The sequence below is a fragment of the Melanerpes formicivorus genome, unplaced genomic scaffold (assembly GCF_026170545.1).
Source record: "Melanerpes formicivorus ecotype bairdi unplaced genomic scaffold, bMelFor1.0.p_v2 SCAF_74, whole genome shotgun sequence".
Classification (NCBI taxonomy): domain Eukaryota; kingdom Metazoa; phylum Chordata; class Aves; order Piciformes; family Picidae; genus Melanerpes; species Melanerpes formicivorus.
In genome coordinates, this window is record NW_027142426.1 from 2,093,987 (window position 1) to 2,112,804 (window position 18,818).

The 18,818-nt window shown below is 56.7% G+C and overlaps 2 protein-coding genes across 4 annotated transcripts in view; both read left to right on the forward strand.

Moving 5' to 3' along the window:
* The window catches only part of CELSR3 (cadherin EGF LAG seven-pass G-type receptor 3), a 32,668-nt gene extending 23,045 nt beyond the window's left edge, over window positions 1-9,623 (forward strand). Inside the window, exons 23-36 of the mRNA XM_068163755.1 lie at window positions 98-265; window positions 597-723; window positions 872-1,078; window positions 1,186-1,360; window positions 1,872-1,984; window positions 2,295-2,374; window positions 2,995-3,121; window positions 3,744-3,857; window positions 4,035-4,171; window positions 4,261-4,367; window positions 4,999-5,172; window positions 5,317-5,517; window positions 5,699-6,755; window positions 7,385-9,623. Coding sequence (XP_068019856.1) covers window positions 98-265; window positions 597-723; window positions 872-1,078; window positions 1,186-1,360; window positions 1,872-1,984; window positions 2,295-2,374; window positions 2,995-3,121; window positions 3,744-3,857; window positions 4,035-4,171; window positions 4,261-4,367; window positions 4,999-5,172; window positions 5,317-5,517; window positions 5,699-6,755; window positions 7,385-7,412 — 2,815 coding nt within the window. The 3' untranslated portion in view covers window positions 7,413-9,623. The remainder of the gene's footprint in view (window positions 1-97; window positions 266-596; window positions 724-871; window positions 1,079-1,185; window positions 1,361-1,871; window positions 1,985-2,294; window positions 2,375-2,994; window positions 3,122-3,743; window positions 3,858-4,034; window positions 4,172-4,260; window positions 4,368-4,998; window positions 5,173-5,316; window positions 5,518-5,698; window positions 6,756-7,384) is intronic.
* Window positions 9,624-11,734: 2,111 nt separating this feature from the next.
* On the forward strand, window positions 11,735-18,648 carry SLC26A6 (solute carrier family 26 member 6). 3 transcript variants are annotated; one of them, XM_068163761.1, is made up of 20 exons: window positions 11,735-11,756; window positions 13,201-13,358; window positions 13,665-13,804; window positions 13,904-14,014; window positions 14,254-14,426; window positions 14,513-14,677; window positions 14,805-14,957; window positions 15,127-15,209; window positions 15,304-15,451; window positions 15,558-15,671; window positions 15,779-15,856; window positions 15,980-16,075; window positions 16,198-16,304; window positions 16,393-16,462; window positions 16,634-16,726; window positions 16,817-16,921; window positions 17,458-17,634; window positions 17,761-17,815; window positions 18,047-18,165; window positions 18,249-18,648. In XM_068163761.1, exons 2-20 carry the CDS (start codon window positions 13,231-13,233, stop codon window positions 18,270-18,272), a joined length of 2,139 nt encoding a protein of 712 aa, XP_068019862.1. In that variant the 5' UTR covers window positions 11,735-11,756; window positions 13,201-13,230; the 3' UTR covers window positions 18,273-18,648. The 3 variants fall into 3 exon arrangements, with proteins under 3 accessions (XP_068019862.1, XP_068019860.1, XP_068019861.1); XM_068163759.1 differs by lacking the exon at window positions 11,735-11,756 and adding an exon at window positions 12,752-12,842; XM_068163760.1 differs by lacking the exon at window positions 11,735-11,756 and adding an exon at window positions 12,914-13,055.
* The last annotated feature ends 170 nt before the right edge of the window (window positions 18,649-18,818 follow it).

An 18,818-nucleotide genomic window follows, 5' to 3' on the forward strand; every position in this document is an offset into this window, starting at 1 on the left:
CCTTCTGAGATGTCAGTCCAGGGCATCCAGGAAGTCTGCAAAGAGCTGCAGCTGCCAGACATGATGATGGTAGAGCTAGCTCCATCACTCCTTGCAGGCTCCCCAAGAATCCTGTGATGAATTCCCCCATTGTGAGCGTGTCTGTGTTCAGCAATCACACCTTCCTGCGGGGACCCCTGGATACCCCCCTTGTGCTGGAATTTAGTCTGCTGGAGACTGTCAACAGGAGCAAACCTCTCTGTGTCCAGTGGAACCACTCTAACCAGTGAGTCAAGCACGGCTGGGCCACTCTCTATGAGCTGTTTTCCCAGGCACCACCTCGCTCCCTGAGTCTCCCTTCCTGAGAGGCTGTATGCCTGGGCAGCACAGGGATGTTGAGGTTTCCACCTTCTTCCAGGAAGTTCATTCCTGCTGGGAGGGCACAGCAGGATCCCTGCAGGGCTCTGTCTCCAGTACTTCAGCTGTAGGAGTGCAGTTGCATCTGCTGGTAGAAAAGCCTAGCCAGTCACCCCTCTTCTCTGTGGTTCTTTCCCCACACACCACACTCTCTGTGGTGTCTTCTCTCTTAAGTGTGCTCTGCTTTCTGGTGGCTGCAGGACCAACCCCTCTGGCTTCTGGACAGCCAGGGACTGTGAGCTTGTGTACAGAAACACCACACACGTCCACTGCCAGTGCTCCCAGTTTGGCACCTTTGGGGTTCTGATGGACAGCTCACATCGAGAGGTAACCTCAGTGTGTGGGGCTGTGGCAGTGGTGGTGGGTTGTTTGCCACTGGGGCTCAGAATAGGCAAAAAAGTAGTGTTGGAGAGCTCAGCAGATTTTCCACATCTTCTAACACTACCATTTGCCTCTGTTTTTCCTGCTGCTGCAGCAACTGGAAGGTGACCTGGAAACACTGGCAGTTGTCACCTATTCCTTGGTGTCTCTCTCCCTGGTGGCTCTGCTGGTGACCTTCTCCTTCCTGACCTGCCTCAAAGGCCTGAAGTCCAACACACGTGGCATCCACTCCAACATATCAGCCACCCTCTTCTTATCTGAGCTGCTCTTTCTCCTGGGTATCAACCGCACCGAGAATCAGGTCTGTGAGCTTGAGCAAACCTACCCATGGCAGTGGGGGCAAGCTGTGGGGGATGTGGTTAGTGTTGGCCCAGTGGCATCATCTTTGGGTGGCTTTTGTCTCCCCAGTTTCTTTGCACTGTGATTGCCATTCTCCTCCACTGCTTCTTCCTCTCCACCTTTGCCTGGCTCTTCGTCCAGGGCCTCCACATCTACCGCATGCAAACTGAAGTCCGCAACATCAACTTTGGGGCCATGCGCTTCTACTATGCCATCGGCTGGGGAGTGCCTGCCATCATCACTGGTAAGAGCTGCTTGTCCTACAGCCATGCCCAAACTGCCAGCTTTCAAGCAGCCTTCCTGATCCCCTGGTGTTGCCCCGTGGGTAAGTGCTGGCAGTGAGCAGCGCTGTGGCAGTCAGCTGGGGACCATATATCAAGGGCTGTTGTCTTGACTCCTGGGGAGAAGTAATTCCCTAAGCATCTCCTCATGGCTTGTTCAGTGGGCATGGAGCTCCTGCTGCCCCAAGGCTTGTGGTTAAGGCCTTCTGGTTTCCCAGTCCTGTGTGCTGTGTGCTTGGGTTGTTGCTGGCAGTGAATGCCTGCTGGGCTGGGCCGTGTCAGGGATGCCTGGAGAAAGATCCTGGTGCTGGGGTTTGCAGTCCTGGCTCTTTCCTGTGTCAAGGAAGCCTGTGCACAGGACAAGAAGCAGTGAGAGAGCACTTTCACAGCCTTCAGTGTTGGGATGGGGTAGACATGGCTTTGGCAAGTCCAAGTCTGCTGGCTCTGGATATGACCTCTCTCTTCTTCCTGCAGGGCTGGCTGTGGGCCTGGATCCTGAGGGCTATGGGAACCCTGACTTCTGCTGGATTTCCATTCATGATAAGCTGGTCTGGTGCTTTGCAGGCCCCATTACTGTCGTCATTGTGGTAAAACCCTGTCCTGTTTCACCCACAGCCCTCTCCTGCCTCCCTTCTCCACACCATGGGCACTCCTCCCTTCCTTGGCTGCTCACTGCCTACCCTGTTCTCTGTACTCTCCTTCCTCAGTTCGAGGCCCTCTCTCTGCCCCTTCTTGCTCCAGCCAAACCTGGGGGAGGCCATGGCTCGGGTGTGAAGGGAAAAGGAGGGAACGTCTGCATGGGGCTGGCAGACCTGGAGTATGCCCATGCTCTGCTCTGGGGGTGTCAGGTCAGAGCTGGCTTTTGGCATGGCTTCTAATCAGTGCCAACGCTTTCAGATGAATGGGGTCATGTTCCTGCTTGTGGCCAAGATGTCCTGTTCCCCAAGTCAGAAGGAGACCAAGAAGAAATCGGTTCTGTGAGTATTAGTGGCCAAACTCCCAGCAGAGCTCCTGTGGTTCAAGGAATTTAGCATTTTCAGTGACCATCCTCCCTCTTCTACCATCACAGTCCCCCTCTGTGCATCAGTATCAGCCTTGAAGCCACTCTCCTCTCCCACACCTGACAGTGACATTAGCCATTCCTAAACTTTGTCTTTTCTTCTTGTTCCTGTCTCCATCTCCACACTGTCCCACTGGCCTGTCTCCTTTCACCCCCCTGTCCACACAGCTTGGATTCAACACTGCCCATGTCAATTCTGAGCACTTGCTTCTTCCTTTTCTACATGCTGCTGCTGAGATGTTTCCCACTCCCTCTTGGGCCACCCCTGAAGTGTGACTCAACTCTCTGTGGCTCCAAATGACCTGTGTCCTTTGGGCTCCTGTGTTTGCTATGCGTGATCCAGAAGGGAAGGGCTGGGAGTCAGGGGGAGCTGAACCACTGTGCAGGGGCATGCCTGCAATGCTGGGGGCAGCAGGGAGGGCTGGGCAAGAGTGTGCTCTCCCCTCTGGATCTGTCTGTGAGCACTAGACTATAGATTAACAATAGGGCACTAACCTCTTGGTGTGTGTCTGTGTGCCTGTCTCTCTCTCTCTCCAGCATGACGTTACGGAGCTCCTTTGTTCTGCTTCTAATTATTAGCACTACCTGGCTTTTTGGTCTCTTGGCTGTCAACAACAGTGTCCTGGCTTTCCACTACCTCTACACTGTCCTCTGCAGCCTCCAGGTAACTGCTTGGCCTTTGCCAGGGGAGAGCACAGGTCAGCCCAGAAGAGCATCCCTGTGGTCATCACACTATCTGCGAGAGCAGGCACCCTGTGCTGAGGCCCTAGCATCCTGCTGGGCTCCTTGTCCCATCCACTGCCACCACTATCACCCCTGCCAATCCTCACTGCTGTGCCTGCAGTGAGCAGTGGCACAGAGCAGAAGGTGGCTTCGACGTACTTCATTCAGATAGGCCAGCAAGGACTGTCTTTGGAGGAAAGAGGCCTGGATGCTCTTGGAGAGCAAAGCAAGAGAGTGGCCTACAACAGAGGCATTGAACACTCCAAATATGACTGCAGACCTCCTGCCACCACTGTGGCTGGCACTACTGCAGGGGCCTCTGCCAGCCACTTGGCCACTGCCAGCCAGGAGGACACCCCACCCTTTCCTCCCTTGTCCATGGCCACCATAGGGGTTAGCAACAATTGGTGCTGGGGGGCTTTTTGGTGCATCCCTGTCCTTGTGGCCACCAGGGCCAAGGTGCTGAGCTCTGAAGGAGCCAGGGTCTGTCCCAGCACTGGCTCTGTGGGAGAGCAGGTCAACCAGCAGCAAGAGGCTGTCTCTCACAGCACCCCTCCCCACAGGGCTTGGCTGTGCTGGTCCTGTTCTGCGTGCTGAATGAGGAGGTGCGGGAGGCCTGGAAGCTGGCCTGCCTTGGCAAGAAGGGGCAGAGCGAGGAGGCTACAAGGAGCACACAGGTGGGTGAGAGCAGGAGCAGCCCTGGGGGCTGGGTCCAGGATGCCTGCCAAGGACAGGAGCTGATGGGAACACCCTTGCTTCCCTGTGGGGAGTGGCAGATGTGGGTGGGAAGGCCATCCCCTGGGCTGCTGTGTCATCTCCTTTACAGGACACATGCCCTCTCTTCACCTCAGCAGGGCCCCAATGCCTACAACAACACAGCACTGTTTGAGGAGAGCGGTCTGATCCGCATCACCCTGGGAGCCTCCACCATCTCCTCTGTCAGCAGCGTGCGCTCTGCCCGCACCCACTCCAGCCAGAGAGCTTACCTCAGGTAGGGAATGCTGCAGGGCTCTGGGGTGCCAGGAGTGGGCAGAGATGAAGGTCCTGCCACTGTGACTGTTCAGGCCTCCTGTCTTTCAGAGATAATGTGACAGCACGTCAGGGCTCATCCCAGGACCACAACCTGCTGGCTCATGCTGGCCCCACGGACATTGACGTGGCCATGTTCCACCGCGATGCTGTGGGAGGTAAGGCTCAGCCCTGTACCTGGGTTTGGGGCTGACCCCGTGCTCCCTGAATTACCTCCTGGCTCAAGGAAATCCTTCCCTGTGCAGGCTCTGGCTGTATGGTTACATCCTCCACCCCTTGTTCAGTTACCTTCCAAATGCGCTGCAGGAAAGGCAGCAACTGTGTTGCTTAGCACAGCTTCCTCCTGAAGAGCTGCTAATGGGCATAGCCAGCCTCCAAGTTCTAGAAATGGAGGCAAGAGAGGTGTGGTCTGTTGCAAGGTCCTTGGGAATGCTGGGCTCCCCGATACAGCACAGACAATTGACTCACTGGAATGAGACTGGGAGGGGCTGCAGCATAGGACAGGTGAGCAGAAACTGAAGGAGGTGTGTTTGCTCGTCCTGGGGGAAGAAGGAGATGAGGAGGACCTTATGGCTATTTGCAGTTGCCTTATGAGGAGGTGCAGCAAGATGGAGCTGGGCTCCAGTGATAGGGCCAAAGAGCGTGCACAGCGTGCTGCTGAGGGAAGGGCAGTGAGGGGTAAGGCAGGCAGTTTTCTCATGACAATGGTCAGTTCTGGGGTGGTTCTGCCTTCTTGGCCCTGCCACTTTAGTTCCAAATACCTCCCCATCACACACTGTGTCCCTACAGACCAGGACTCAGACTCAGACAGCGACCTGTCTCTGGATGAGGAGCGCAGCCTCTCCATCCCATCCTCAGAGAGCGAGGAGAATGTTCGCCTGCGGGGCCGCTTCCAGCGCCAGTTCAAACGGGCAGCACACAGCGAACGCCTCCTCACTAACCCTACCAACACCGCTCCCAAAGGCAAGTCCTGGGGGCTCTGGATGGGGGAGGCCTGAGCTCAGGTGCCTGGGGACCAAGCTGTGCTTTCTGATGGCTTTAATTGCTGCTCATAGAAATATTCTCTCCTTCTTCTCTGGGGCCTGCTTCACTGTGTCCCTTCACCAGATGTGGACGGCAATGACCTCATGTCATACTGGCCAGCCCTGGGTGAGTGCGAGGTTCACCCTTGCTCCTTGCAGAAGTGGGGCTCTGAGAGGAAGCTGGGATTTGACATCAACAAGGACGCAGCCAACAATAATCAGCCAGACCTGGCCTTGACCAGTGGGGATGAGAACTCCCTCACCCAGACTCAACGGCAACGAAAAGGTAATGACCTGGAGCAAGTGGACAGGGCGGGGCCTTGCCTGTCTCAGGCTGATGTAGTCCTGAAGGCTGAGCAGCACATCCATGCTGTCACGTCCCTGGGGAGGTATGGCTTCCATCCCCCAGCTTTTATGCTGTTTTTACTGTTCTGCAAAGATTTGACTTCTCCTTCTGCCCGGCGCAGGGATTTTGAAGAACCGTCTCCAGTACCCTCCCACTCTCCAAGGGCTGCCACCTGTGGGCAGGATGCCCAACGAGCTGACGTGGTACAAGACCTCCACACTGGGCCACAGGGCTGTCCCCGCTGCCTCCTACGGCCGGATCTACTCTGGCGCGGGCAGCCTGTCGCAGCCAGCCAGCCGGTACTCGTCGCGGGAGCAGCTCAACATGCTGATGAGGAGACAGATGTCCCGGGAGCAGCTCAGCAGGCACAACTCAGGAGAGTGCTTGGAAACCGTGCCCAGCCGGCATGGCTCCCGGGAGCAGCTGGACACCATCCCCAGCAGGCATGGGTCCACTGAACACCTGGAAACCATCCCAAGCAGACATGGGTCTAGGGAAAACTTGGATCTACTTGCTGCTAGGTCCAGTCAGAGAGATTATGGGAACACACTGCCCCGAAGGCAGGGCTCCAGAGACCACCTTGACACTTTACCCTGCAGATTTGGGTCAAGAGAGCAGCTAGACTATGGGGCAGTAAGAGAGGTCTCGAGAGAGTGGCTAAACACTTTGCCAAGCAGGCAAGTGTCCAGAGACCAAATAGACACATTGCCAAGTCGAGATACTTCTCAAGAACAGTTGGATTTGCTTTCTAGAAGACAGCCTTCAAGGAACCAGCTAGCATCGGCTAGACAAACTTCAAGGGAGCAGCTGGACTTTCTGTCCAGAAGATCTAATTCCAGAGAGCCTCTGGACACAGTGCCTAGCAGGCATCCTTCACAGGACAACCTGGGAAGCCTCTCTAGGAGGCAGCTGTCTAGGGAAAGCCTAGAGCCACTGTCAAGGAGACAGCCTTCTAGAGAGAACTTGGAGGCCGTTCCTAGCCGGCATCCTTCTACCGAACAGTTAGATATCCTTTCTTCCATCCTTGCTTCTTTTAACTCCTCCGTCCTGTCCTCGGTGCAAACTTCGAGCACACCTTCAGGCCCCCAGACCACTGCCACACCCTCTGCTGTGCAGACCTCCTCAACACCTCACTCCACCACCTCCCACAGCATTTCGGAGCTGTCGCCAGACTCAGAGTAAGTGTGTCCCTTCCTCAACTAGGCCTTGTTCAGCTGGTCTTGTGCACTGTCTGCCTGCCTGGCTTCTTCCCAAAGGTTTGGGGGGAGAGGGCTAAGTGGCAGGTGTCTCCTGGTCCTGAACAGTGACCAGGTATGGAGAGCTCTCAAGCGTGACAGCTCAGGGTGTTTGCAGTGCAGCAAAAGCAGAAACATCAGTGTATCTGAGACTGCCTGCTCTGCAAGAAGTGATGGCTGCCCTCACTTGTGGCCTGTAGGGGCTTGGGGAACATGCTTTGTGCAGCCAGGCTGAGCTGCTGGCTGTCTCAACCAGCAGATGTGAGGGCCAGGCTGGCTGGAAAGGAGACCCCAGTCCTCCCTGTTTCCTGCCTACCCACCCCTGACCTTTCTCCCCATGGACCCTGTCCCAGTCTGTCATTTTTTCTTCTCCATCCCTGCTCTCTGCTGCCATCCCATCCCATCCCATCCCTCCTTTCCTCCTCCCTGAACTCAGAGAATTGGAAACAGTTGATCCTGACACAATGCAGAAGTGGTTTTCTGTCCTGTTGCCATCTGGTGTAGCTGTGGGAAGCAGCTGGAGCCCAGGGAAGATGCCATGGCCTAACACTGTTTTTCTTTCCTCCGAGAAGAGTAACAAGAAATGAGGGCCATTCCTGAGGGACTGAAGCTGTCCACAAGAGAGACCGAAGAAGCAGGGCCCTTCACCTAGCCAGGAGCTGCCAGCTGAGGTTTGGTGTCCACAGGGGGCAGGTGCCAGAACTGATGGTGTTCAGAGGCCCCAAACCAACTCTGCTTTCCCCTACCCTCAGAGCTGAGGGGCCAGCAGCCCACGCCACCCACTGCTGGGAGCCTCTGGAGCCTCGGCTGCCACCATGCTCCCCATTGCCTGCCCGGTGTGACAAGCATGACAGGAGCCTGTTTGGGTGAGGGTGTCAACATAGAGCTCTTCCTCTGTGAGCTGTTGGGGGTGTGTGGTGTGGTGTGTGTGTGCAGAGTGGGCAGGGGGATGGAAATGGAGCCCAGGGCATGGGGGCAGGGGAGGGTTTTCTACCTTTTTGTATCTTTGTAATCAGAGAAGAGAAATTTCTATGGTTATTTTTACGGACGGTCTGTTCCCAGGACCTGGAGCCCTTTGCCACCTTCCCTGGGAGTACCAGGGACCATGATCCCAGTGGACAGCGTGAGGCAGCCCTCCCAGCTTTGCTAGCACCACTTTGTCCTGTCCCCATTTGGAGACAGCTGACCCCACTGCCCCTCCCCTCCTGCCCTGCAGCTCCAGGTGTCTTGGTGCAGTCTTCCTGCCTGGTGTGTCTCAGCCTCCCGCAGCCAGGTTCCCCTCTGCCTCCCTGTGGGACCCGCCTTGGGGCTGACTCCTGTCTGTGAGCCAGTGAGAGCACAGGGGAGCAGGTCAGAAAATCCAGCAGCAGGGACCTGCTGGGGGAGGAAATAAACTTTGCTGTCCTGTCCTGTACCAGAATGGTCCTGCTCCTATACGGGCTGCTTTCCTCCGCTCTAGGAGCAATATGTTCTTACCCACTGCATGTTGTGCTCTTTAACCAGAGCAAACCTCTGCGGTTTGTGGGTCCAGGCAAGGAGCTGGATGACTTTAGCCCAGCTCAGCAGCAGGCTTAGGCTGTTCTCAGAGCCAGCATTTACCCTGTGGAGGGTTAACATCCACAGGAACACGATGTGGCTCTAGTCTCAGGGTCCAGCACTGCCCACAAAAGTATCTAGCTGATTCCTTGCAGGCTCTGCATACATATGCACGTCCCTATACTCTGGATGGCAGAGGATCCCAGCTCAGAGTGGACTGGATTTTAGGAGATGGAGATAAAGAACACTTTGTCCTCCCTGGAAATTCAGGCCACCCTCAAGGTTTCTCTGCTCAGGCAGAGGCCTGACCCTGTGCTCCCACTGGCTGTGAGACAAACATTCCTCTGTGCCTACCCCAGCCTTGGGCCAGGGGCCTTTGCTGAGGGGGACAGCATGCTTCCTTTCACCAGCTGAGCACAGTGCCTCTACTCAGCTGCCACCATGGTGCTCTTGGGGCTGCACGACAGCACCGCTCCTTTACTGCCTTACTACCACACTGCTGTAGCGTTTTACTGCAGCCCAGCCTGACATGTTTACAGGAGAGGACTTGTGCCACTGTCCTTCAGGCCTCCAAAGAGGCCAAGGCCTCTGTGTTGCATCCCCCAGTCAGCAAAGAGAGTGTGTAAGGAACAGAAGTGACAGAGGTGCCATGGGCCTGGTGGGGCTGCTGGCCACTGACATAACCCAAAAAAGGCATGCTGCCTGCCACCCTTCTCCCAGGGATGGGGTGGGAAGGCTCTTCTGCCATGTTTACACACAGGAAAAGCCTGCTGGCCCCACATGTGGGGCGCAGCCTGGGCCCTCTGTGCTGCCTGTCTTCGCCTTTGGGAGCAAGCTTGTTTACATGTTTCTCTCCAGCTGTGCAGCACTGGCATGGGAGTCCTGGGGTCTGTCCCTGCCCCCCTGGAGGGCACAAGTTTCTGCCCAGTTGGGTACAGGGGCTCTTTGTGCTGGTGCCAAATGGAGAGCAAGTGCCAAAAAGAAGAGAGCAGCAGAGCTGATGGCTGTCCCCTCAGAGCTGGGCTAGTCAGGAAGCATGAGTCAGTCTACAGCTTGGTCCCTGATTGTAGCGCTGTGGCCTGGGCTCTGGGGAGCACCCTCCTTGGGTTTGGGTTTGTTTCTTAGGGGTTTGGTTGTTTGGGTTTTATTTGTCCCTCTCTCCATCTCCTAATTCTGTGGCCAAGGAGCAGGGAGATGCTTGTGCCACACCTCCTTCCCCACCAGCTGTGTAAAAGTGTATCATGGAAACACCAGATTTGGAAATAAAAGTCTATAAAATGGTGCTGTCCTCTCTGCTGTCTCTCCCTGTGCTCAAGATCCATGGCTGGGGCTGTGAGTACAGCACCTGGGGGCTTGAAGTCATGCTAGGAGGGCACTCAGGCAGCAGCTGGCAGCCAGCTCCTGGGCTGAAGTGGAGATGCTGTGGCTGTGAGTGAGGTGACCAGGTGACGAGGACTTCAGGTGCTGCCAGTTGCTTGAACTTGGCTGTGTCCAGTCCAGTTCACCCAGAGAAAGGGTCAGCTGCAGTGCTGCCCAGTGCTCCCAGCTGGCAGGTCTGCAATGCTGCGGTGGATGTGGTTAGTCATGGGCCCCATTCCTGTCCAGCAGCCAGCAGTGTCCTGGTGGGTAGCCTGGCTGGGGCCAAGGAGAGAAAATCCACTGTTCGGAGGTGGTGTGACCTCGTTTGGGCTGACCTGGACTGCCAGCAAGGAAAGGGAAGTGTAAGGAGGAAGAAGCTGAGCATGATCCTGGTGCCCTGTGTCACTCCCTTTCTTCCTGTTGGACGGGAAACAGCAGGTGAACAAAGGGCAGAATTGATCCATGGCACCCTGAGCAAGGATTGTCCTCAATCACCATCCTTTGGTCCCTCACAGGCTCCATCCCGAGCGCTGGCCTGAGCCTGACCCCTTGTGGGGCAGTCCCTGAGCACTGGTGGGTGCCAGACTCGTGGTGGAGGCTTCTGGGGAGTGGCACTGGCAGTGCCAGGAGCTGCAATCCTGCCCCACAGCCCTCCCAAGGCTGTCCTGGGTGTGAGGAGCCAGGGAGAGCTGGCAGGAGTCTGGGGGAGCTAAAGGAAGCCACAGACAGAGGGGCCAGCCTGGGGTGCAGGGTCAGAGGGTGGGGTGCAGGAAGCAGCAACACAGGGTAGAGAGGGGGAGCAGCGATAAGGAGGCAGTAAATGGCACGAAGTGTTATCAATTGCTACTAAGCAGGAGCCCTGTGAGGGCCTCCACTTCTGTGCCAGGTGAGCAGATAAATGATGGTGAGGCAGTATGTAGGCATTTTTGTCAGCAACGGTGTGCCATTACCTAGCCACAGTGAGACTGATGAGCAAGAGGGTGCTACAAGGATGTGGGAGAGACTGAGGGGAGCATGTTCAGCCCGGATGCTGAAAGGCAGCTGGGGAGTCTGCCTGTGGCTGTGGTGGGCCCTGGGTCATGCTGACCATGGGCAGAGCTAGGGTGCCCACAGGTTCCTCCCCCCAGCCAGCAGCAATGGGAACTGACCTCAGAGTGTGCTGCTGGGTGTCATCTCTCGTGTCACTCAGCAGCCTCATCCCGCCACTCAGGACACCTGCATGCCCTGCCCTGCTGGCATGGAGGCACCCACAAAACAGGCAGCAACAGCCACTGAACACTGAATTTATTGTAATGAAATCAGCTCTCATTTCCACAATAAAATCACAGGTTTGCATGTCACTTGGGAAAATCCTGTTGCAACCTAAGGAAACTACTTGTAGAGATGAACCAAAACGTGCACATTCACTCAGAAAATCTCCACACGGACGCCCAGGATTTGTGTGTATACATATCTCTATATTCACCAAGAAGGGAGGTGAGGTCTCCTTGGGGTCTGTTCTTAACGGGAGAAGTTCCGAGCTACACAGGCTGCTTCTGTGGAGAGCGAAGGAGCTCTCCTCTCCCTGGCAGAGCTCCCCTTCTATCCCCGCGGGTTTGGCTGTGGTTTGCTAATCGCCTGGAAAGCCGGCCTCTTCAGGCAAACAAAGGAACCCGAGACCTAGAGGCACCAGAGACAAGGAGAAAGCTGATCTTTATCAGCTTCTAGCAAGCCTCCGCTGGAGGTCTGTCGGGACCCTGCTCTGGCAGGGGTAGCTGTACCTGCCACATCTGCCCCCGGCTTCATTTCACACCCTGGCACCTGTCAGCCCAGCCCACCAGCGCCTGGATTTCTACTACTGTGTCCCCATCAGCCTAAGCAAAGCCTGACTCAGAAATGCTTCAAAATCCATGGCAATTAACAGGTCATGGTGGAGTCCGGGAAGGTGTCATAAGTTCTGAAGAAACCTGGTGCCCGCTCGGGACCTTTGGAACAAGATAAGGGCTGGGTCTGTGCATGCTGTGGGAGACCAGGACAGTCCACAGGGCACAGAACACCGTTTTCCATCAGGTAAGCAGGGAGCAGGGGCTGTGGAAAATATCCTGAATGCTTTGGCCAGCCGCTGTAGCTAACCCTCCTTACCCCAGGCACAGCTTCTGCTCCAGCATGTGAAGTGGGGAGAGGGCACCCATGGGAACCCTGAGGGTACAAGAGGGTAATGGCAAAGACCCTAAGCAGTGCCCTGGAGAGGTGAGTGCAGAGCAGCTTGTAGCGGAGGGTTGGCACTAGGATGTGCTCAGCAGCAAGTAAAGTCCTGCTTTGTGCCTGGCATGGATGCTGAGGCACTGCCCACAACAGGGCAGCAGACCAGGAGCTGAGACTGATCAGTACAGTCCCCAAGATGGGGTGGCTCTGGAGACAGAGGTCACAGTACTAGGCCTGCCAGAGCTGAGGGACCCAGCACAACAGGGTACTAGGGGAACATGAAGGGTGCTGCATGGCAGTGGGACTGGAAAGTGGGCAGTTCCTCAACAGGGCAAGAAGGAGGGCAAGAGGTAGGGAGTGGTGTCTCAAAGATCATGGGCCGCTATTAATAAATAGGAGGGAGCAGAGTGTGCAGCTGGCTGCACCTGGCTGGCAGCACCTGACCAACTTGGGCACAACAGGTAGGAGACCTGGAGTCAACACTGGGAGTTGGGCTGGCACAGCTCTGGGTACTTTGTGAGTGGCTTGTGGGTCCAGTTGCAAGTGGGGGAGCTTCTTGGGGACCAGCTATATCCACCAGCCATGTAAGGCCAGCAGGATGGTGGCAGCTCTCAACTCAAACCCCAAGAAAGGCCAAGCTGTGGATCTGTATGGAGAGGCCACAGTCCCACTGTCCAAGCTCCATGAAGGGAGACACTCTAGCCCAGTCTCATTGTTCTGTGCCCATGGACTCGCCCTCACTCTGCAGTGCAGGGGGCTGGGGAGGGCGCCAGCAGGGAGATGGTGAGCTTGTGACATGCGCTGGGGCTTGACATTCCTGGTCCCCTCATGTGTAAAGGGACAAAGTCTGCAAACGGGTCGTGGGGTGGCCAGGCTTTGTTTGGTGTCTGTGCTGGCCTGCTGCCCTGGCTGCACTGTGGTACATGGAGGAGAAGGGCGGTTGGCACCAAGGTGAGTCCCACATGGGTAGGCAAAGGGGGAGGTCCCCCACCAGGGCAGCTGTGCTGGCAGCTCCCATCTGCACACCCCCGTGGGGCAGATGGGGCTGGTGTGGAGCAGGAACAGGCAGAGCTGATTATGGGAGCCTCCACTCCTTCCCTGCCCACACACCGGCTGCCTGCTGTTCTCCATCCTGAGTTGCTGCCACTGCTTCAGGACTCCAAAGTCTGTCTAACCTCTGGCCTCAGTGATGATCCTGCACACCCAGCTGGAGCAGCGAGCTGGGGTGCAGGAAGGGCTGCAGGGTGGGTAGGGTGCCAAGTGCCCTGACCATGGGCATATAGATGAGCTGTGCTTTGCCTTCCTGCAGTGGACTGGTACGTGAGAGGGACAGGCAGCCATGACAGAAGAGATGGTGCTAAAACACCGGGCACCCCATGAGGTGCTGAGTGAGGCTGACCTGGAGGAGGTGGCACAGCGGAAAACCCCGCCAGAGCCCTCACTGTGCGGCTGTCTCCGTAAGACCAGGTAAGATTGCGCTGGCCACAGGGGTGTGCCTGGACCCGACCAGGGACCCTGCACCCCAGCCCCATTGCCATGAAGAGCCTGGCTCTGGCTATCCCGGTCCCTGTGATGGACACGGTGCAGACCTGGGGATTGGTTCCTCCAAGCCCAGATACCTGTGTCAACGCTCTGTTCTCCTGCCTGGCTCCTGTGGATGGAGCTGGGGTCTCACAGGATACATTGCTTCCAGTGGGGCTCCATCCACCCCTAGTGATGTCCCCAAACCTCTGTACCTGTGCTCAGCCCTAGCTCCTGCTCTTTCCCTACCAGATGCTCAGCCTCCACTGCTAAGTCCCTGCTCTTTCGGTTCCTGCCCATCCTGCACTGGCTGCCTCGTTACCCAGTCAAGGACTGGCTCCTGGGGGACATTGTTTCAGGGTTCAGTGTGGGTATCATGCACCTGCCCCAAGGTGAGTGATACTATACCCAGGCTGCTATGACATCCCTGCAGACTGGGAGCACCAGGGCTTGGCCATCCATGGTGTGTCTTCCTGTTCCATCATGTCCAGGGCTTGCCTATGCACTGCTGGCTGGACTGCCGCCTGTCACTGGTCTCTATTCATCCTTTTACCCTGTCTTACTCTACTTCTTCTTCGGGACATCAAGGCACAACTCTGTGGGTGAGCACACGCTCCTGTGGGGATGGCAGGGAGGGATCAAGGATAAGATGGGCAAAGCTTCATCTGCAGCACAGCACTGCAGAGGAGGACTTGCCTCACCAAGAAGCTGGGAGGCCAAACCAGAGCTAAAGCACAGGGGTTGTGATTTGAGCCTGGCCCAAGGAGACAGTAGCCAGTGGACCTCAAAGAGGACCTGGTACTGACCTCGGGCTCCATGCCTACACCCCCCCTGTCCCCAGGCCCCTTCGCTGTCATCTCTGTCATGATCGGGAGCTTGACAGAGTCCCTGCTGCCCAGCGAGAACTTCCTGGAGTCTGTCAATGGCAGCAACACGACAGTCAATGAGGCACAGCGGGATGCTGCCAGGGTGGAGCTGGTGGCCACCATCACTGTCCTGACAGGCGTCTTCCAGGTAAAGGGGCCCTAGCCTAGCTTGGTAGGGAACAGAAAGCTGTGGTGCCCCAGGCTGTGGATCACTTCAGCTATCTCCCCTTCCAGGTGGCCCTGGGCCTCCTGCAGTTTGGCTTTGTGGTAACCTACCTCTCAGACCCCCTGGTGCGTGGCTATACAACTGCAGCCTCTGTACACGTCCTCGTCTCCCAGCTCAAGAATGTCTTTGGGGTCTCTGTGGGTGAGCAGTCGGGACCACTTTCAATGTTTGTGGTGAGTGAGGGCTCGCTGCTGCCTGTGGCCTCCTGGATATTCACCTGTGGGGCACATAGAGGCACCCCAAAGCCTGCTGGGGGGCACCTGCTTTTCTGACCTTTTCCCCTCCTCCTGTGTCCTCTAGACCGTCATTGAGATCTGTAAGAAGCTTCCAGAGACCAATGTGGGCACACTGGTGACAGCCATCATTGCCATGGTGGCCATCTTCCTAGTAAAACAGCTCAACCACAAGCTGGCTGCAAAGTTGCCCATGCCCATCCCCATCGAACTTATCACGGTACCCAGAGCTACCCCAGCTCCCTGTGGGGACACAACCATGGCTGTCCCTGTCTTCTCCAGGGCAGGCAGAGGTGGATGTTGCCAGGGTGCCTTGGCATTCCCTCCTCCTCTTCCCCTACTGTCCCTGTGAAGGAAGGCTTTGCCTCACTCCAGCCATCCTCCCCTAGATCATCGTCTCCACTGGCATCTCCTATGCTGTCAACCTGAATTACAAGTTTGGCATCTCTGTGGTGGGCAACATCCCCAGCGGGTAAGCAGGGCTGGGTGGTGAGGCTGTCTGCACCAGGGCATCAGGCTGTCCAGAGGACCCTCTTTGGAGCCCTGTCTCCCTGTCTTGGCTGTAGGGTGAAGGCGCCTGTGGCCCCTGATGTCAGCTACTTTGGGCAAGTGGTGGGCAATGCCTTTGCCATTGCTGTGGTGGGCTATGCCATCTGCATCTCCCTGGGCAAGATCTTTGCCCTGAAGCATGGCTACAAAGTGGACAGCAACCAGGTGATGCTTTGACATGTAGGGCCCCCACCCTGGTGAAAACCAAGCTTGTGTTTCTTGCAGCTAGGGGAAGGCATGGTGCTCCCCCATCACTGTTCTGTACTTGCAGGAGCTGATTGCACTGGGCCTCTGCAACTTCATGGGGGGCTTCTTCCAGTGTTTTGCCATCAGCTGTTCCATGTCACGGAGCCTGGTGCAGGAGAGCACGGGGGGCAATAGCCAGGTGGGTCTGGGCAGCACTACCTACCTTCACAGGGCTGGACCATGGGCAAGGAGCACAGTAAGTGGTGGTGGGGCTCACTTCTCACCTTCTGCTCTCCTTCACCTCAGGTAGCTGGTGTCATTGCATCCTTGGTCATCCTAGTGACCATCCTGAAGATTGGGGAGCTCTTTCGGGACCTGCCCAAGGTACATCTGGTCCCATAGCCTCTGTGTCCCTCCCATGCCAAGGTAGTATGTCATGGGAACACACCAGGGCCTCCCTCAGACTTGCCATCAGTATCCTCATAGCTGCAGGGACTTCTCTCCTAGGCCATCTTGTCTGCCATCATCATCGTCAACCTCAAAGGCATGTTCAAGCAGTTCAGTGATCTCCACATGCTCTGGAAGTCCGACCGGGTGGACCTGGTAAGGTGCTGACTGGCTGTGGGGCTTTGGTCTTGTCCCTGGAGAAGATATCTCTGTCCTCCTTGAGGTTTGTAGGTGCCAGCAGGGAGGCTGGCCCACAGCTGACCCTGTCCCTCCTCCAGATGGTCTGGATTGTGACATTTGTGGCCACCCTTCTGCTGAACTTGGACATTGGCCTAGGGGCCTCAGTAGCTTTTGGGCTGCTCACTGTCATCTTCCGCACCCAGCTGTGAGTAACCTGGGGTGGGGTCCAGTGCTGCATCCTGAGGGTAGAGGAAGATCATGGTGACCTTAGCCCCTTGCTCTGCTTCTTGCAGCTCCCACTATTCAATCCTGGGACGGATCTCTGACACTGATGTCTACAGGGACGTGGCTGAATACCAGATGGTAACAGCACCAGGGGGTGGGAGAAGAGCCACCTGCAATGTTTGGGCAGGTCAAAGCACTCCTAGGTGCTGTTCACTGGGGAAAGAAGTGTGGGGGGGACGACATTTAGAGGGAGGGAAGGGGAGCAGGAGGCTCTGTTCCTGGGGTAGCACCCTCCCCATCTGTCCCTAGGCACAAGAGGTTCCAGGTGTGAAGATATTCCGCTCCTCCTCCACTATCTATTTTGCTAATGTGGAGCTGTATGCTGAGGCCCTGAAGAAGAAGGTAGGAGAGCTGCCAGATCCTCAGTAACCCCACCTGCCAGCACCAAGGTGGCAGTATGGTACCTGGAGATGCAGGGCTGTTATTTTGCAGAGTGGTGTGAATGTGGACCGCCTGATCCAGAAGAAGAAGAAGGCCCTCAAGAAGCTGAAGAAACAACAGAAGAAAGTAGAGAAGGAGAAGGCAAAGAGGAAAAAGGTGCTTCCCTGCTATGGGGGAACCTTCCAGTACCATGCTGCACTGCCTCCCTACCTAGTCCTGGCCCTCCTGCCTTTGCATTTGTGGGGCTCGGTAGCCCGTGGGGCTCTGGGGTCAGTCTGGGTGAGAAGAGGCTGTGTGGCAGAGCTGGGCCACAGTGTCACACCCAAGGTTGAATGGGAAAACTATGTTGTTAATGATTAGGTGGTGGAGCCAGTGAGTCATTAGCCATTTGTTGAGTTAATCAGAATTAAGAGTGAGAGCAAAGGCTGACCTGGCACCAGCTAGCGAGCCCAGCAGTAGAGAAGGTCACTGAGGAGAGGGGTGAGTCCTGGTGAATCCAGAAAGAACTCAAGGATGGGTGAAGGTGTGAGCAAGGTACCCACATCCATGGCCACCCACTGCCTGTGCCGCCAAAGAGCCTCACCAAGCCCCACTGTGCTATAGGGCAGGTCAAGCCCATGGAGGGGACATTGCCCAGCCAGGGGTGTTGCCAGCCCCTGTGAAGTGACACTGGGTCTCCTACCCTCCCCCAGGACATGCAGAATGGTCCAGGCGTAGCTGTGATAGAGCTGAGCAGCGTGGAAGACACCTCGCCCCCTGAACCCACCCTGCGCACCCTGGGGCTGCCCCAGCCTCCCTTCCACGCTGTCATCTTGGACTTCAGTCCTGTCAGCTTTGTGGACACTGTTGCCATCAAGATCCTCAAGAATGTAAGGGGCTGGAGGAGCAGGCAGGCCGGCAGCCTCACCAAGTGTATCCCCAGGGCCCTCTTCAGGGTGGCCTGATGGCTGCTGCCCATTACTCTTCCGGGGAAAAACAGTTTCTGCCATTTACAGATCTTCAGGGATTTCCGTGACATAGAAGTGGATGTCTTTGTTGCTTGCTGCCCGGGTGAGGAGTTTCTGAAGACCTGTCAGCACTTCTGCTGGATGTGCTCACCCCTTTGGACCACAGCTGCAGGCCATGCCCCCTTCATAGTGTCCCTGTCCCCAGGCGAGGCAGCCGGACCCCTGGTGGTGGCCCCAGCATCCTCTGCAGCACAGCGGGAGAGAGGCTGATCCGGGTGGGGTGTGGAGGGCTCAGGTGGGTGCCATAGCTTTGGATGTCTCTCCCACCACACAGTGACTGTCCTTGCCCAGCTGGAGCGGGGCAACTTCTTCAGCTCGACCATCACCAAGCACTGCTTCTTCCCTTCGGTGCATGATGCCGTGGTCCACAGCACCAGGGAACGCCTGCCCTCAGTAAGCACCCAGACTTGACCCAAACCTGACAGCACTAAGGAGTGGGACAGCTACTCCAACCCCTTTGTGTTTGTGCCCCTTAGGTGGAACTCAGCACCAAAATGTAGCCCTACAAGAGGAAGACATCTCCATGAGGAGTTGGGTGGGTGAGAAGGGTCTTGCCACCGTGATGGCACCAGCTCACCCACCCAGGGTTCTGGAGACCTTGCGCCCTCCCACCCCTTTGGACTCTGAGAGCCTGGGCTGTGTCCTGGCTGTGAATGCTGCAGGTCATCACACCGAAGCCCACTTGTACTGCTCCTCAGCCCCTGCACAGGCCTGTCCCACTGGGCTGGGCAAGGGTTAGGGAGGTGGCAGAGGGACCCCTGGACCTAGCCGAGCAGAGCCCCTTCCCGGCAGCGGCTTGGCACCACTCATTAAACTGTGTTATGTTTCTCAAGCGTCATTTTATGGCACTTTCCTCAATAAAGGTGAATGCACGCAGGGCCACTTGGCTGCACCTTGGCACTCCTGGGCACGGGCACGGGCCTGGGCCTGACCTTCGCTGCGAGCCGGCTGTTCCGCTATCTGCCACCCCTCCCGCTGACCTATTTATGTCACTTTGGCCCTCGTTGCGCTCCGGTCCCGTCGGGCTGCCGCTTCCAGCCCACTCC

What these genes read in the sequence shown, in the direction of transcription:
- SLC26A6 (XM_068163761.1), top strand. Translation starts at nt 13,231, where the DNA reads ATGACAGAAGAGATGGTGCTAAAACACCGGGCACCCCATGAGGTGCTG. An exon ending in TCCTGACAGGCGTCTTCCAG is followed by an intron (nt 14,427 to 14,512) that starts GTAAAGGGGCCC and finishes CTCCCCTTCCAG; the next exon opens with GTGGCCCTGGGCCTCCTGCA. An exon ending in CCATCAAGATCCTCAAGAAT is followed by an intron (nt 17,635 to 17,760) that starts GTAAGGGGCTGG and finishes TGCCATTTACAG; the next exon opens with ATCTTCAGGGATTTCCGTGA.